Source organism: Cololabis saira, chromosome 3 (assembly GCF_033807715.1).
Source record: "Cololabis saira isolate AMF1-May2022 chromosome 3, fColSai1.1, whole genome shotgun sequence".
Lineage (NCBI taxonomy): Eukaryota > Metazoa > Chordata > Actinopteri > Beloniformes > Belonidae > Cololabis > Cololabis saira.
The window spans coordinates 37,761,378-37,779,072 of record NC_084589.1 but is presented as its reverse complement, the minus strand read 5'-3'; the positions used below and the strand labels follow the sequence as shown (position 1 = coordinate 37,779,072).

Here is a 17,695-nt window from a genome sequence, read left to right as displayed (position 1 = left end):
TTTGGTCTAACCAGGCTGTAAATATGTTTATTTCTGATCTGAAGTTGGACATCTAACATGGGAGTTAATCAAGTTTTTTTTTTTTTTTTTTTTTTTTTTGAACACTTGAATATTGTACAAATCCTTGAGGCATATAAGACATAAAACAGCATGTAGATTTATATGGCACACAACAAATTCTGCATCACTGTAAATGTAACAGATAAGATGTAAAGCAAGGACATAACAGAGGGAGGGTCGAAAGTAAAAAAAAGTAATGAACAACTAAAGATAAATAAATACAATTATAATAATAAAACATGAGAAAAATGGTGGGAAGCAGGGGCATTAATCACCTTCAAATAGAGTCACTGGAGATTTTATTTTTTTTATTGAACACTAAAGATACATAAATACAATTATAATATTAAAATATGAGAAAAAGGAACGGAGGCCGGGGCATTGGTCATCTTCAAATAGAGTCAACAGATTTTTTTTGTATTTAACACATAAATAAATAAATAAATAAAATAAATAAATAAATACAATTATAATAATAAAACATGAGAAACATGACGAGAAGCAGGGGCATTAGTCATCTTCAAATAGAGTCAATTGAGATTTTTTTAATTTTTTTTATTGAAGAGATACATAAGATACATAAATAAATAAGATATAAAGCAAGGACATAAACATAAGGAGGTTCAAAAGTTAAAAAAAATAATAAAAACAGCTAAAGATAAATAAAAACAACTAAAGTTAAATAAATAAAGACAATTATAATACTAATAATAATAAATATATATTTTTATATTTTTTATTGAACACTTGAATGTTGTACAAATCCTTGAGGCATATAAAACATAAATAAATTCTGCATCACTGTAGATGTAACAGATAAGATGTAAAGCAAGGACATAAAAAGGAGGATCAAAAGTAAAAGAAATAAAAACAACTAAAGATAAATAAATAAATAAATAAATAAATACAATTATAATAATAAAACATGAGAAAAATTATGAGAAGCAGGGGCATTATTAATCATCTTCAAACAGAGTCAATGGAGACGGACTCGCGGCCAGTGGAGGTAGTACTGCAGCGGCACCACCAGGTGGCGGCAGCGCCCGCCGCGCCGTTGTTTTTGTCGCCCGCTAATAACCCGGGACGAAGGGAAGAAGAAGAACTCACAACGGCAGCATGGCGGACGTTTTGGACCTTCACGAAGCGGGGGGAGAGGACTTTCCTATGGATGAGGATGGTGACGGTATACATATATCTCTAACGCGGCGGTCGCAGGCGGTGGCTCACCTCGACATCACCGTGTCACGTTAATGTCGAGGTTGGCGCCGCGGTAGTTGCGGGGGGAGACGCTTTAAAAGCCCGACTGCGGTCGAGAGGGCTAAGCTAAGCTAAGCTAACAGGCTAGCCGCCTAGCCGAGATCATTTAGTCTAAATATGTAAATCCCGACTCTAAAAAACACCTTTCAATGGGTAAAACACCCCCATAGCAACGTGTCAACTTTTATATGTACATCATCGCGGGGTAATTGCGGCCGACAGTCTTGTTTGTTACCAGGGGTAAAGTAGGATAAAGTTCTTGTAGGAACTAATACAATTAGATTTTACAATTTTAAAATGACTATTATGTAGTAAGAGGCAGAGCATAATTTATTGCAAAACATGTATTTTAATGTAAGTAATTGCATAACAGAATTTGTTCACAATAGGTAAACAAGACTAGTTTTAGTATGTTTATAGTTTATAACTTAAGCAGAGGCATCAAAAGTATTCACATTCATTACTCGGGTAGAAGTATAGATACTAGAGTTTAAAAATACTCCTGTAGAAGTTGAAGTATCAACTCAAGTTTTTTACTCAAGTAAAAGTATAAAAGTACTGGTTTCAAAACTAATTAAACTATAAAAGTAAAAGTAATGTAAGGGGGAAAAAAGCCATTAAGGACAAAAGACATTGAAAATGAATGCATCTTATTATAATGCAAATATATTAAAGAACCATATATGTGTACTATTGAGCATTAACATGTGTTTCAGAGAGCAGAAGATATGATGACTAGTTGCCTATAAGTACTGACAATACTTGCACCATTACAATTTGTAATTGTAATGGTGCAAAAAGTCAAACTTCAGAGGCTTGTTATCATTTATCCTAACCTTTATTGGAATGTACATCCAAGTTTAGTTGCAGGAATCTGAGGGCAACTGATGTAAGAACAAAACTGGACAAGAACATCTGAAACAGCCAAAACCAAATTCACTCTATCCGGATGGAGCAATTTAACTGGATAGTTTTTTATTAAAGGCCAAAATGAAATAGAGTAACGAGGCTGTTTTTAAAATGTAAGAAGTAAAAAGTACAGATAATTGCGTGAAAATGTAAGGAGTACAAGTAAAAAGTCGTCTGAAAAATAATTACTCCAGTGAAGTATAGATAACCAAAATTTCTACTTAAGTAAGGTAACGAAGTATTTGTACTTCGTTACTTGACACCTCTGTTTATAAGCATACTAAAATTAGTCTTGTTTACCTAATTCAAAGTAAGCCTAACTGTAAAAAGGCTATTCTCAATGTGTAATGTTCTAGATGGGCTGCACAGAGTTAGATAATAGCCTACGTAAATTAAAAGGTTCACTGCTTTATGTGGTGGCCATCAATATGCATTGTCCCATCTAAATAAATAACACATTTCCTTTTTTTAAATGAGACAAAAGTCCCGTGTCAAGGTCACAACAGGTGTTAGGTTTGTCTCCTAGGGGAAACCAGGACCAGGTGGACTGTAAAGTTTAACGTGTGTTTATTATCTGCCTGTTCAGACATTGTTTTCAAGCCCTTGACTCGGATATTTGTGTCCTCAGAAAGCATCCACAAGTTAAAAGAGAAGGCCAAGAAGAGGAAGGGACGAGGATTCGGCTCAGGTGAGTTCATGCCATCTCTTGGATGTGTAGTTTACCAGATGTGGAAGGACTTCAAAGTTCCCCTCCCCATGATCTTTAAGATGTTTCTCCTCTCAATTGTAATCTTTAATAATTTCTGCCCTGCAAATGTCGCTTTTCATGACCTGTTAAAGAAACCCCACTTGTCCCTCCAGATCTGTTCCTCAACTACACCCGGTTACCTGGTCAGCATGTTAAAAATGTTTTTAGTGATATAAATGGGCAGGAAATTCAAGGTTGTGTTGGACATGTGAAGGTCCTTTCCAATTTTTAATGTCATAATTTTTTTTCAGTTATTTTGGTTCATATGTTGTTTTCACTCCAGTGTAAATGCTGAGCTGTCGGAAGAGTATCATGTTTCCATGACAACTCGCCTTAATTGAAGAGTTGAAAAGCTCAAAAACACAAGTGTGTTTTGGTCTAGAAGTTTTTATTTTTTTTCTTCTTCGTTGTTTGGTCGTACCTCTGGAGGCAAACTATACCCCAAGGGGTTGAAGCAGCACCTGGAAGTTGTTTGTCCGCAACTGCTTATTTCTTCACCCATGTTTGTTTATGTGGTCTCTTACAACTGGGCTGTCTACCGGAGCCCTTTAAAGATTAAATATGTGGAGACTGTTGTGTTAAAGTCAGGCCATAGAGCTTTGTCACTACAAATAGACCGCACCAGCGGGATCAGTTCTTTTCTGTTGCACCTGATTGGAGGCGCTCACTGACCCAAGTGAACCACACTCATGCCCAGATTTCCACTGGGTGAACTTAATTTGGGCCAATGTGAAAGACACTCTTAACGTGAAGTGGTTTGACCAGTTTCAGTTAAAATAGTGCTTGTCAATCTTCAGACTTGTTTACATCGAATAGAATGCTTTAAAAACCTTCAGTCTCTTCGTCAATCTTCCCTCAATCATTTGTTTAGCACATTCCCAATTCTATCAAACACCCACAGGTCAGTGAGCTCTGGGACTTGCTGACAGCGGTTTCTCCATAACTGCAACTCCACACATCAAATTATATCCACCTATCGTCCGCTGGTATCCTGCCTGAGTCCAGAGAGGCTGAAAGATGAGCAGCCTGTAAGAGTCGCCGGTGTTGACTCACTGATCAGCATCCCTGCAGTGTTTGTCTGTCGGGTTGGCAGGTCTTCCTCCAGCTCTTATGTGCTTAGGACTTACTGACAGCTTTTGTCCACGGAGCTCTCTGGTCCACGGTTACTGGCTTGCTGTCTGTCAGTCACGACAACTATGGAGGTTTTTATTTTAATGCACCATCTGATCAAAAGATGCAAACAAAGCTTTGTTTCAGATTGTAGACACTTGGAAAGTTTATTAATCATACGACTTCAGATTTATCTTTAGTCAGTCGAGGTCCGCTGGCGGTGAGATCTGCATGGTCACAAAGGAATGATTTTATGCTGCTTCCACCTATCGCACATTAATATGAAATATTTATGAAGCACAAACTGCTGCAAATGCATGTAGCAAAGCTGAAATGGCCAAAAATACAACAAAAAAAAGGAACGTTAAACGGTGGAAGTGGCCATAAATTTCACTCGTAAAGTGCATAAAATGCAGCCGTGAAACTCCTGCCACTCCGATTTAACAAAGCCAGCGTGCTGATGCTCTGATGTACTGCTGCAACGCCTCCCAGCGTGAGGATTTCCAAGAGAGCAGCAGCTTCAAAGGGATGTTATTTTTGGACCAATATGGTACAAGTTTTGTTTGAAAAGGGCTCAAGTGAGCAAAACATATTACGTATTCACCTGATAAACATTATGTAGTTCAAAAAGATCCTGAAGACTCACAGGAGGGTGAGAGGGATCGCTGATTTACTCCAGACATGAATGAATGTCCTGAAAGCCGTCTATAATCCTGAAACTCCCACTAGTCAGTCAGAAGTGAAACATCTACAACAACCAGGAAAAACAGTCTGGTTATCTTTAATTCAACGTTTATGATTACTGGATGGCTGTAAACTTCGTGTCTTCTGTGCTGTTGGTTGCAGACGAGGGAACCAGATCCAGAGCTAAAGAAGACTATGATACAGTGGAACAAGATGGAGATGAGCCAGGTCCCCAGAGATGTAAGCACTCAGTTCATATTGAAGTTTGCCAATATTTTTAAGACATACTCTTTACTCTAATATATCTAATCACCATAAACAACCCTCTTTTTTTCCTGCTGGGCTAACTCAGTTTACTGCTATCTGCAATTTCAGAATCAAATGAATTGGCCTATATGAACAAAGAATTGTGGTTTAATTAACTTGATTTATATTCATACAGACAGCAAGACGTTACTATATATATATATATATATATATATATATATATATAGAAAGAAAGAATGCAGCCGTTTTCAATTTCTGAATGTCAGTTGTGAGAAAATCGGGTTCTTGATCTGCTTTACATATTTATTTCGTGACTGTCTAATGGATGACTCATAACCAATAATTAACACAAAAAGTAAAGAAAATATTCAGTTTTTTGGTCTCGTTTGCACAAAAACACTTATTAATATTCTGGTATGTTGTGGTTCAGCTGCAGTGTGAGGGTTTGTGTGAGTCTCATTATCGGATGCCTTTTCTTGGCTGCAGCTGTAGAGGGCTGGATCCTGTTCGTTACGGGCGTTCATGAGGAGGCTACGGAGGAAGACATCCACGACAAGTTTTCAGAGTTTGGGGAAATCAAGAACCTGCATCTCAACCTTGATCGCAGGACGGGCTACCTGAAGGTGAGACCTTGAACCCTGAAATGTTGGTTCCAATGTGCCTTCAGTGTCGGAGTGGATGTTTGAATCCCTACCAATGTAGTAACTGCAGGAAAAAAAATAAAAACTGGAATAAAGGCAGATTAAGGATGAGATGGAACAATAATGGTAATAATGCAATTAAAAAATAAACTGGGGTACAAAGGTGGCCATTTTTTCAACAAACTATGAAGATAAATTATTTCACCTTGTTTGCAGAAGCATGTTTCCTGTAAGATAAATGATTTGTTGATTGGAGAATATATCTGGATTTGTATGCCTCGTCCCAAACAATCAAGCATAAACTTTTGTTTTACCATCACGGGGGCTGTAGCAGTTTTTCTGACATATGCCAAGAAAGGCACGGCAAAAGCTGCACCATTTAGCAAATATTTTTCATGTTAGAACTGATTTAATTTAAATTATTAATGCCCTCCAAGCACTTCTTAAATATACAGTTGGAGAGTATTTTGCATTTCATGTAGCCGCTAGGTGGCAGCATTGTTGTTTTTACCTCATCTACATTTCATTAGGGTTGCCTTCATCTGAATACGTATCTCACACACTTTAATACTTAAAATGTGCACCGTATTTACTGAGTAAACATAATTAAATTACAAAAACATACTCCAACTTAAAAGAAATACAAGGATTCGACGACTTCCGGTGTAGCGACTAATGGACTAGGACGTGTTTTTTTGAGCTCCTGCAACAACCTTTAAAAATATCTATTTTTGGTACAGCTTTTTCATCTTCCTTCGGTTTATTTTTCCCGACCTTCATTATTTTACTTTGGCCCCGTATTTTTGCCGACCAAAATGCCTCCAAAACTCAAACCATCCGCACCACCCCCGCGGCCCTCTCCGCACGCAGCATCCCCGCCTCGTGGTGACCCCCCGTCCAGCCTGGCCGAGGCCGCCGGGGCCGCTCCTTCACACGACTTTAAGGCCGAGCTGCTCGCATCACTCCGCGTTGAGATGGCGGCTGTTTTTAAATCGGAGCTTCAGGCTGCTTTAACTGAAAACCTGTCGAGCATCAAGACTGAGCTGCAAGCGGTGAAGTCGGAATTATCAAAAAGCATTACAAACATCCAGTCTGATGTGCGCGCTCTGAAGAACACCGTGGTTGAAATGGAAACATCTCTTTCATCCTGCACCGATGACATCACAACCTTACAGGCTAAAGTGGAGCATCTGTCAGCTGAACTGATGAGGCTGGATGGTAAATGCGAGGATCTGGAGGCGAGATCCCGGCGCAATAACATACGGATCGTGGGAATTCCTGAAGATTTTTCCACCTCTTCTGCTGTTACGGATATTCCCTCTCTGCTCAAGGAGGCTTTCAGCCTGGAGAAGGAGCCTCTCCTGGACCGGGCGCACCGCACCCTCCAGCCGAAGCCGAAGCCCGGAGAGCGCCCTCGTCCCATCATCGCCCGTCTGCACTATCATACAGACTGTGTGGATATATTGCGCCGAGCCAGGGCTCAGCAACGGATTACGTGTGGAGAGTTGACTTTTTCTGTCTTTCCCGACCACACCCAGAAGACGGCCCGTGCCCGAGCCGCCTTTAATGACGTCCGCCGCCGGCTCCGCGAGATACCGGGGATCCGCTACGGTCTGCTGTACCCCGCCCGCCTCCGCATCACCCACAACGGCGCAGAAAGGGAGTTCAGGTCGGCAGAGGAGGCCAGCGCTTTCATCACGTCGCTCAAAGTCTAGTTGAACTTTTTTCAGTTCATCAGTGTCGGTTTTTTTTTTTTTTTTTTTTTTTTCTCTCCCATATATACACGGTATGTGGTTTTCAGTTTAACTTGGTCGTGATTGGTTGTACCTCTCTGTTAATGTTGCTGGGCTTGCAGGAGCTCAACACGAAGCTTGTTAGTTATTATCTTGTTAGTTATGCTTAAAGCCGTAAGTGTTCTTTTCAGGGATCTGACTCCTTCTGGAGTTTGCACTGGGTTCTCCATCGTTTGGGGATGGGGTCGTTGTAAGTGCAATTGGGGGGTGGGGGGTGGGGGGTTCAGTAGGTTAAGTTTGTTGTTGTTTTCAATTTTCCCCCTTTTTTTTTTTTTTTTTTTTTATTTATTTATTTATTTTTATTTTTTTTCTCCCCCTTTTTTTTTTTTTTTTTTTTTTTTTTTTTTTTCTTCTTCTTTCCTCTTTCTTTCTTTCTTTCCTCCCTCCATCCCTTTCTTTCCTTTCCTTCCTTGGGGATCCGCATTCGGTACATCTCTATCTTTAGGAATTTAACATATGGCCACTAATACTGGTACTTCTGTGAGGTTGTTGAGCTGGAATATTAAAGGCATGGGGAGTCCAATTAAGAGATCGAGAATATTTGCTCACCTGAGACGTCTTAAAGCTGACTTAGTGTTCCTTCAGGAAACCCACATGCGCACCAAAGACCAGGTCAGACTTAAATGTCCCTGGGTTTCTGAGGTGTTTCACTCTGATTTCAACTCTAAGGCCAGGGGGGTTGCTATATTAATTGGTAAGTCAATGCAGTTTTCAGCATCTAAGGTGATTTCAGACAAAAACGGCAGATACTTAATTGTGGCGGGTACGCTATTTCATATTCCCATATTATTAGTTAATATATATGCCCCCAATTTTGACAACCCACACTTTATGAATAAGCTTTTTGAATGTCTCCCCTCATTGAACGACAGTCTTCTTATAATTGGCGGGGATATGAACTGCGTAATTGACCCCAAACTAGACCGCTCCAGCCCACGAAATCTGACTCCTTCTTCAATGTCGAGGTCTCTTTCAGATTTTGTGTCCAAGAACGGTTGCACCGATCCTTGGAGATTTTATAACCCTTGTACCAAAAAATATTCCTTCTTTTCTCAGATGCATCAATCTTTCTCTCGGATTGATTATTATTTTATTGATGCTAAACTAATTCCCAAAGTACTGTCTGTTGATTATCATCCTATTGTGATCTCCGACCACGCTCCTCTTTCTTTGGATATTCAGTTCTCTTCACAGCCACGCTACTCAACATCTTGGAGGTTCAATACATTACTTCTCTCAGATGATAAGTTCACCAATTTTATTACAACTAAAATTGATGATTACATCTCTATAAATCAAAATGATATGGAACCAATTTCATCTTCACTGCTGTGGGAATCATTAAAAGCATATTTGCGGGGACAAATTATCTCCTTCTCTGCTCACTTGAATAAGTCCCGGAAAGCCAAATTACAAGAACTCTCTATTAAGATCACAAAATTGGACCAACAACTTGCTACTTGCCCCTCTCCCAGTTTTCTTAAGCAACGTGTCGATTTACAGACTGAATTTGATCTCCTTACCACTAATGACGCAGAGCGACTTCTCTTACGATCACGCTCCGTATATTATGAACATGGAGACAAGGCAAGTCGGCTCATGGCTCATCAGCTACGTCGCCAGGCAGCCTCACGTATGATCCTTCAGATAAAAGATTCATCAGGCTCATTGCATCAGGATCCCACCGCCATTAATTCTGTCTTTCACTCATTTTATTCCTCTTTATATACGTCTGAATCTCCATCTGGCTCCACTGAATTGAATTCATTCTTAGATAGCCTCAACTTTCCTGTTATAGGCTCCGATGCTGCTAAAAATCTTGACTCGCCATTAACGGTAGAAGAAATTAATCTCGCTGTGAGAAGTATGCAAAATAACAAAGCTCCTGGCCCTGATGGATTTCCAGTGGAATTTTTTAAGAAATTTCAGGATAAATTGTCCCCTTTATTGCATGCTGTTTATAAGGAATCACTGGAACATGGCACTCTCCCTCCCACTTTAAGGCAAGCCTCCATAAGTCTCCTCTTAAAAAAAAGATAAGGATCCAACTCTCTGCGGCTCATACAGACCTCTTTCGTTAATAAATGTAGATGCTAAGATCCTTGCTAAAGCCTTGGCTTATCGCTTGGAGAACATTGTGCCAACTATTGTCTCAAATGAACAGACAGGATTTGTTAAGGGGCGACAGTTATTCTTTAATGTGCGGACACTTTTAAATATTATTCACTCTAAAACTATCACCACAACACCTGAAGTCGTAATCTCAGTCGATGCTGAAAAGGCATTTGATAGGATTGAATGGGACTATTTATTTACTGTACTGAAGAAGTTTGGGCTGGGGAATGGGTTCATTTCTTTGATTCGTCTCCTTTACACGTCTCCACAAGCAAGCGTTTCCACTAATGGCATTCAGTCCAATTTTTTTACTCTAGCCCGTGGCACCAGACAGGGGTGTCCCCTCTCTCCCCTATTATTCGCACTAGCTATAGAGCCCCTGTCAATCTTTCTGAGGTCCTCCCCCACTTTTACTGGGATCTCCCGATTGGGAACAGAATATAAGCTGTCACTTTACGCTGATGACTTACTGTTATATGTCTCGGATCCTGTCCTCTCCATTCCTTCAATTTTATCTGCTTTCCAGAGATTCGGGTCTTTCTCAGGCTATAAAGTGAACGTATCTAAAAGTGAATGCTATCCCATTAATGACTCAGCAACACAGCTCGTACAGTCAGATATCCCTTTTAAGATTAGTCCTTCCGGCTTTAGGTATCTTGGGATCAACGTAACCAGAACGTTAAGCTCTCTTTTTTCTGCTAATCTCTCACCTTTAATGTCTACAATTAAATCTGACCTCCATAGATGGAAAAGCTTACCTCTTTCATTAATTGGAAGAATTAACGCAATTAAAATGAATATTTTGCCCAAATTTCTATTTCTGTTCCATTGTCTTCCACTTTTCTTACCAAAACACTTTTTTAAAATAATTGATCAAACTATTTCTGACTTCTTATGGTGTGGGAAGGCTCCTAGAATCCGCAAATCCACACTTCAGAGATGTAAATTCAATGGCGGACTGGCACTTCCCAATTTCCAACTGTATTATTGGGCAGCACATATTCAAAAAATTTCATTTTGGTTCAAATCGGTGAATATGCCATGGTGTAAATTGGAGGCACAGTCATGCATTTCATCCTCTTTACCTGCTCTACTTACCTCATCTATTCCATCCAACCTCTCTGTCTTTACAAATAATCAAGTGGTTCACTCCACACTTAAAATTTGGTATCAATTTAGGAAACACTTCAAATTTAAGTCAGCATCTACTTTAGCTCCATTACTGAACAATCATTTATTTCGACCTCCGCTTACAGATTCAACCTTTCTCATATGGCATAATAAGGGCCTGAAAAGTTTTGGAGATCTTTACAAGGATGGTATCTTTCGCAGCTTTGCAGATCTCTCAGGTGAATTTAATCTCCCGCCTTCTCATCTCTTTCGATACTTTCAGATTAGACACTGCGCTAAAGCTTTGTTTCCAGTTTTTCCATCCTCTCCGCCGACTCTACAGTGGGAGGTGCTTTTAAACCATGATCCACTTCAAAAATCACTGATCTCTAAGGTTTACGATGACCTTCTGTCTTTCGATCTCTCTCCAGTTATTAAAGTTAGGGCTGCCTGGGAAGATGAACTGGATCTAAATTTGGAGGATGACTGGTGGGACGCTGCTCTTAAAAAAATTTACACAAGTTCATCCTGCGCTCGTCTTACACTTATACAGTTTAAAGTACTGTTTAGAGTCCACTTTTCTAAAGCTCGACTCTCACAGATCTATCCCAGTGTCACTGACGAATGCGACAAATGTCATGCCTCGTCCTGCAATTTAACCCATATGTTTTACTCTTGCCCACTACTTTCTCGCTTTTGGTCGAATTATTTTGACACCATGTCAAAAATACTCTCGGTGAATATAAAAGTCTCCCCCCATGTTGCCATATTCGGGCTCCCAGAGGACCATGGCCGGTTTACTTCAAACCAAAAAGACATTTTGGCTTTTACTTCCTTACTGGCAAGACGCCACCTTCTTCTCCACTGGAAGTCGACTAAGGCTCCTTCTAGTACCCAGTGGCTCAACGACACCATGTTTTTTCTGAAGCTGGAAAAGATTAAATATTCACTGAAGGGTAGTTGCAACAAATTTTATAATAAGTGGCTTCCCTTTCTTACATTCTTCCACTCTCTCCAGTCCCTGCCTCCTGATTGACGGATCCCCCCCCTCCCTCTCTTCTCTCATTCCTTTCTTTCTTCCTCCTTTTTATTTATCTTTTTACTTTTCTTTTGTTTTTGGGTTTTTTTTTTTTTTTTCCCCCCTTTTTATTCATCTATTTTTTTAATTCATACTGTTTAGCTTAAATACTTAAATATTACTTGTATATAAGAATATAATAATTTTCGTGTATTTGTCATTGTTTTATGTGGATTTTTTGTTCTGTTCTTAATTCCAAAAAAAAAAAAAAAAAAAGGAGGTAGACTGTATATCTTTTTTTTGTTTATTTTTGTTTATTCCTGTTCAACTGTGCCTTACCCCCTAATAAAAATATCAAAACAGAAATACAAGGATTCAGGGAGTTTTTGTCATTCCAGCACACGTTAGACATGACATGGAACGAAATTTGTTGTCCCTGGCCCCAGAGCAAGCCCCAACAAAAAGAAATAAAAGTATATACAGCAATAAATAAAAAATAATAAATACTAAAAATATTATATATAGAAAAATATTCAAATGGTAAAAACAGCATGATATATTGGAAATATTGCTCTGATGTGAGAATTCTTTGAATTCTTTTGAGACAGATTAATTGCAAATTTGTGTTTTCATGAGAATCAGAAATCGCTTTATTCGCCAAATGTACACATGAATTTGACCTGGTAAAAACCGCACCACTGACCAATTAAAGAACAAATTAGAAATAAAAATATAATTAAATAAAAAATATCTAATATGTATGTATTGAAAATATATGATGTGCGTAAACATCCTATGTGAGTTGTTGATGCTTGTTCTCAGGGTTATGCTCTGGTGGAGTATGAGACGTACAAAGAGGCCCAGGCAGCCATGGAGGGGCTCAATGCTCAGGACATGATGGGCCAGCCCATCAGCGTAGACTGGGCCTTCGTCAGGGGACCCCCCAAGAACAAGAGAAGGTAAGAGGTGTATTTATCTGTGTGTTTCACTGGTCCTGGGAACCAGCATTACCTCAAACTACAGTTTACAGAATGCAGTATTCTTACATTTGGTGGAATTAGTTTTGCGTACATTTGTAGTGGACATTTATATCGAAATACAACAGACTTTTCCTTCCCCACTAATGTGCTCAACTAGTTAAAAAGAGAGAAAAATTGCATCACGGGTTAAAGGTTTTACTATTTTGGAAAAGAGTCTGACTCCGTTCTGGAGAAGTGGAGTTCCACTGTAGTTCAGGAAGCTGCCACCGAACAGTTATCCTAACCACCTGAAAGTGGATTTCATGTCTCCTGTCTAGGAAAACCATGAAAACACAGCTATTGATAATTCTTTTAATATGGATAAACAGGTCACTTGGTGTAGCTTTGCAACAAGTTGTGCTTCCCTGTGTAATTTAATTTGTTCTGTCGCAGGACTGGCGGCCGGAGACGCAGCAGGAGTCCAGACCGAAGGCGGCGTTGAGCAGAGGTGGCGTCCCTGCCAGTTTCTCATCTTCTCATTAGAAGCTACTTTTGGATTTTTTTTGTATAAAATTTGGGGTTACAATAGAACTTCCACATGTGTAATTGCAAACACTTGAACCGGAGATTTATAACATTTTAAATTGGCATAACTGCAAGAGATGCTTTTATTGCGTTTGGAGTACATCAGGAAAATATTAGGATCTCTGTGAATCTTTGTTACCCTCAACGTTAATGGTTTTCACTTCCTTTGAAGTGTTGTGTGTGTGATGTATTCTGAGTTTGTTTTTTTCTCTTTTTTTGTATTACATGGGAAACATTAAACATTTTAAAAGGTACAAAATTGGTCACAGTGCCCTGAATTGCTATCATTGAAGGTGTTTCCATGAATTCGTATCATAATGAGGGTGTTGTGGACTTCTTTCCTACTGATCGGCAGCATCACCTGTGCTCCTCAAGGAGGTTACTGGAGTAGTGATCCTGCCAAGCAACTTATGAGGAACCCACAGAACAAGCAAGTAGTTGTGGCACTTACAGGTCTCCAGGCACCAATACTGCTGGAGGTGCCGGCCCATCTGCGCCTGGGCCAGACTTGCACTACGGTGGCAGCACCGATGTTACGGGGGGGGGGGGGCAGGATGGACAACATGGGGGCCAGAGTCAGTCAGGTGCTCCAAGCAGCCAGCACCAGGTTGTAGAGGAGAGCTGGACCTCATCTGATGGAGAGGAATCAGAATCAGGTTTATTGGCCAAGACTGGGAATTTGACTCCGGTTGTTTTCCCTCACTGTACAGTAAATACACAAATGACAGCTCTTATTAACATGTTTACAATTTAACAACAAAAAAAAAGTGAAAGGTGCACTAGTATGAGGTAGACATGGTTATTGAAAGGTGCATTGTTACAGCATGTGATTGTGGTTATAATTATTGCACAGAGATTGATTACCCTGAGACTCTGAATGATGAGAGTTCATCAGAGTAACAGCTCGGGGGAAGAAATTCTGGAGGTTTTGGCTACAGTGCTCTAGCGCCGTCCAGAGGGGAGGAGTTTGAACAGACTGTGACGGGTTTGCAAAGAGGAACCAGTCTCTACACCTGTAACTGACAAGAAGCAAGTGTACGCTTAGAGGTCTCGGTCCCGCTACAACAAAACAGAACCACTTCAGCCCCGGGACCCAGTCTTCCCAACCCCTGGCACGACATCTCAACACAAGGGTGGCTTCTGGAGAGGGTTCTAGTCCAAGTTCCAGAGGTGATGCTGAATGAATACATTATTTTTAACAGTGACGACTGGTCAGTAGAGGGCGCTAACGCAATACAATAAAAATAAAATAAACATGCTGTAAGATGCATGTAATTATTAAAAGGTGTTATTTCTGAGTCTGATCAGTATGGTGACGCATGTAGTTTTAATCTAATGTGATTGGACAATTCATTCCCCGTCTTTTTTAGAAAATCAAACTGAACTACACAAACCAGATTTTTATATTTGTTTTAAATAAGTTTAATAATACTTGCTTTTGTAATGGTATTTGTTGATCAAATATCTGAAAGAAAGGAACGTTATCTTTTCAAATAATATAAATTCCAGACAGAACAATGGAAATGTTAATGTTTTTCTTCTCTAATGTGTAAAAATAAACTGAACCCAAACCAGGAAGAAAAAAACAATTCAAAATAACTGGACTTGTTGAAATGTTAAAACCCTACTTTATGTTCAGTGTTCTTTTTCCACTGCAGCAGAACTAAACTGCTTCACTAAAACTTAGGACCAATAAGCCATTGTTGGATGGTTACATTTTTAAAAATTAAAGGACCAAAATATTATTTTCTACTTTCTTTTTCCCCCCATTGTACCAAGCTTGTACCTAACCATTACTGCTGTGTACCGTTACACCCTTATGCCAAGGTAGATTGCGCCCCCCAAAAAAGTTTTTAGCACCAGCTGCCACTGATTTTGATTTTTTTACTTATTTTTTATTTTTTTTAATTCTTTTTTTATTAAGATTTCACAAAAGGTCCATACATTCACAGAAATATCACAATTTCTCTCATCTCACCCTACTCCCACAATTGTTTCATAACCTGATGCATCTGAATTTCTGTAAGTGACATAAATGCCATTCAGGACCCAAAAGAAAGAAGGGAAAAAAAAGTGGAATAAGTGAAACAGAAAACCAAATTAAACTATGCTGTCACTCAAATCTCTTTACACAAGAGTAGATTATGAGAGAATAGCTAAACAGACAGTGGGCATTACCGTAACTGAATGATCAAACAAACACATTGTACCTTATCCATCTTTCCCACTTTCTCAGGCCTTAGTCCTGTTTCAATCTCTTTTTTTACATATCATATTTTTTACTTTTTTTATGTGTATATAAATTAACAATGAACAATTAAAATTTTGTAGCGAGAACCAAGGGAATTTCTAAAATGTATTACTATTTACGCCGCTGATTAAATAAAATAAAATAAAAAAAATAAAAAAATTCAAAGGTAAAAGTGTGATGTTGCATTTTATTTAGCGAATGACGTAGGTCTTACGTCACCCGGTATGATCTCATCCAGTCCTGACGCCCGGCTGTTTAGTCCAGTCCGGAGCACCTGTCACTCATAGGCTGCTCAGGCCGCCGCAGCCAATCAGCGAGCGCGTACTCTACAGATTTGGAACGTCAGTCAAACGCCCCGACCGCGGCTATTGGTCAGCGTCCACGTCGATCACACCAACGCGCCTCTGTGATTGGCTCTCCCTCCGCGGGGGGCGGGGCCTGGACGATGTGCTTGACGTTGTTGTTGTAAGTGGTGGAGAATTACTTTGTCGGTGGAGGTCCTGTTTGGGATTGTACGTCTGCATTGCATGGGGCTGATAAAAAGTTAGACATCGTCCATGTCGGAACGTACATGCTATTTACGAAGTGGCAATTCCGGGAAAACTCGAGGTAAGCATGTAAAAGGATACTCCAGCTGCCATCGTTAGCCACCGTTAGCTTCTGATTAGCCCTGCCTTGTAGCAGCCCACTTGCTAACCAAATGTTACGTTTCGGTCTAATCCATGATAAACGTGCATTTTTTTTTTTTAAATCTTTCCAGGGGGTGATGTCACATATATTTACAGGAAGCCATAAGGATAATAGCATGTTTATATCGGCTCTGGGTAAAGTTTGAGGGGTCTGTGTGCCAGAGGTGCATCAACCTCCTGCCTTTGAACGCCTCAGATGCGTTTATGTAAGCATGTGTATTGTTCCCCCATGTTTCACAGAATAGCTGCCTCCTAATACACATTTAGGACCAACACCAGCAGCAATAAGCTGTATCATTTCCCCCCCCTTTATGGCAGTCATCATCAGCCTTTGGTAACTTGTTTTGTGATTAAGTATCAATGGAGTTGACTTAAAATGTGATTATTAAAACATCCAAAGAGTCATGATACACACCAAAACAGATCCTGGTTTGTGTTTAAGGTGCATGTGATGTGACGCCTGCTGTATTTATAACACCAGCGTTGCTGGAAATGTCCAGAAGTAAGTTGTTTACACGCACTCACGTGTATTTATTAACGCCCAATCACAAGGCAAGGCAGGTTTATTTGTATAGCACAATTCAACACAAGGTGATTCAAAGTGCTTTACGTCAACATTAAAAGCGGCAAGACAAAATTAAACAGTAAATAACAAATAAAATGATAAGAAAAGAGGTAAAATAATAAAAAGCACAAGTTGTTAGAAAGTAAGGGCAGTAGAGTACAGCAGGTAAGTATTTAATTTAAGAGTACGCTTCAGTAAACAGTAATGTTTTTAGCCCTGCTTTAAAGGAGCTGACAGTTGGAGCAGACCTCAGGTCTACAGGAAGTTTGTTCCACCGGTGAGGAGCAGAATAACTGAACGCTGTCTCACCTTGCTTGGTTGTGGTTCTTGGGAACCACAACAAACCAGATCCAGATGAACCTCAGGGGTCTGGGAGCTTCATAGGGAACTAACAGATCAACCATGGATTTTGGTCCAAGACCATCCAGTGCTTTGTAGACCAGCAGTAAGATTTTAAACTCTATCCTTTGACTCACTGGAAGCCAGTGTAATGATTTCATGACCGGTGTAATGTGGTCCAGTTTCCTGGTGTTTGTAAGGACTCTGGCGGCGTTCTGGATCAGCTGCAGCTGCCTGATTGATTCCTTGTTACGGCCTGTAAAGATGCCGTTGCAATAATCCAACCTACTGAAAATGAATGCATGAATAAGTTTTTCCATGTCTTGTTTAGACAGAAACCCCTTAATTCTAGCAATGCATCACAACTGCTCAATGTCTCAATAACTACGCTGCTAACTTCAAAACATTATTAAATGTTGTTTAAAATCTTAAAAACCCCACTGCCTCATGTTGTTCACATCTGAGTGGTTTTGAAACTCGGTTATTGGCATCTTTTTCCAGCATCACCAAGATGACAGGATTGAGTTACACTCTGCTCTGAATTATTCAGATCCTCTAGTTGTGGACTGTCTTATTTGCTGAGACACCAGGGCTG

At 39.8% G+C, this 17,695-nt stretch overlaps 2 protein-coding genes across 5 annotated transcripts in view; both read left to right on the top strand.

Moving 5' to 3' along the window:
* The first annotated feature begins 1,137 nt into the window (after window positions 1-1,137).
* Window positions 1,138-13,518, top strand: rbm8a (RNA binding motif protein 8A). Of its 2 annotated transcripts, none has more exons than XM_061717436.1 (6): window positions 1,138-1,237; window positions 2,855-2,914; window positions 4,931-5,008; window positions 5,522-5,658; window positions 12,535-12,671; window positions 13,125-13,518. In XM_061717436.1, the coding sequence occupies exons 1-6, from the start codon at window positions 1,177-1,179 to the stop codon at window positions 13,171-13,173; spliced, it is 522 nt and encodes a 173-aa protein (XP_061573420.1). In that variant the 5' UTR covers window positions 1,138-1,176; the 3' UTR covers window positions 13,174-13,518. The 2 variants fall into 2 exon arrangements, with proteins under 2 accessions (XP_061573420.1, XP_061573419.1); XM_061717435.1 differs by having other exon boundaries at window positions 1,155-1,243.
* A 2,456-nt stretch (window positions 13,519-15,974) lies between these two features.
* Window positions 15,975-17,695, top strand: part of otud7b (OTU deubiquitinase 7B) — a 48,959-nt gene continuing 47,238 nt past the window's right edge. For 2 of the 3 annotated variants that reach the window (XM_061717434.1, XM_061717432.1), the window contains exon 1: window positions 15,975-16,116. The gene's annotated coding sequence lies outside the window, so the exon portion shown is untranslated. Of the gene's footprint in view, window positions 16,117-16,636; window positions 16,699-17,695 lie in introns of those variants that run through there. The other variant, XM_061717433.1, reaches the window with a different exon arrangement.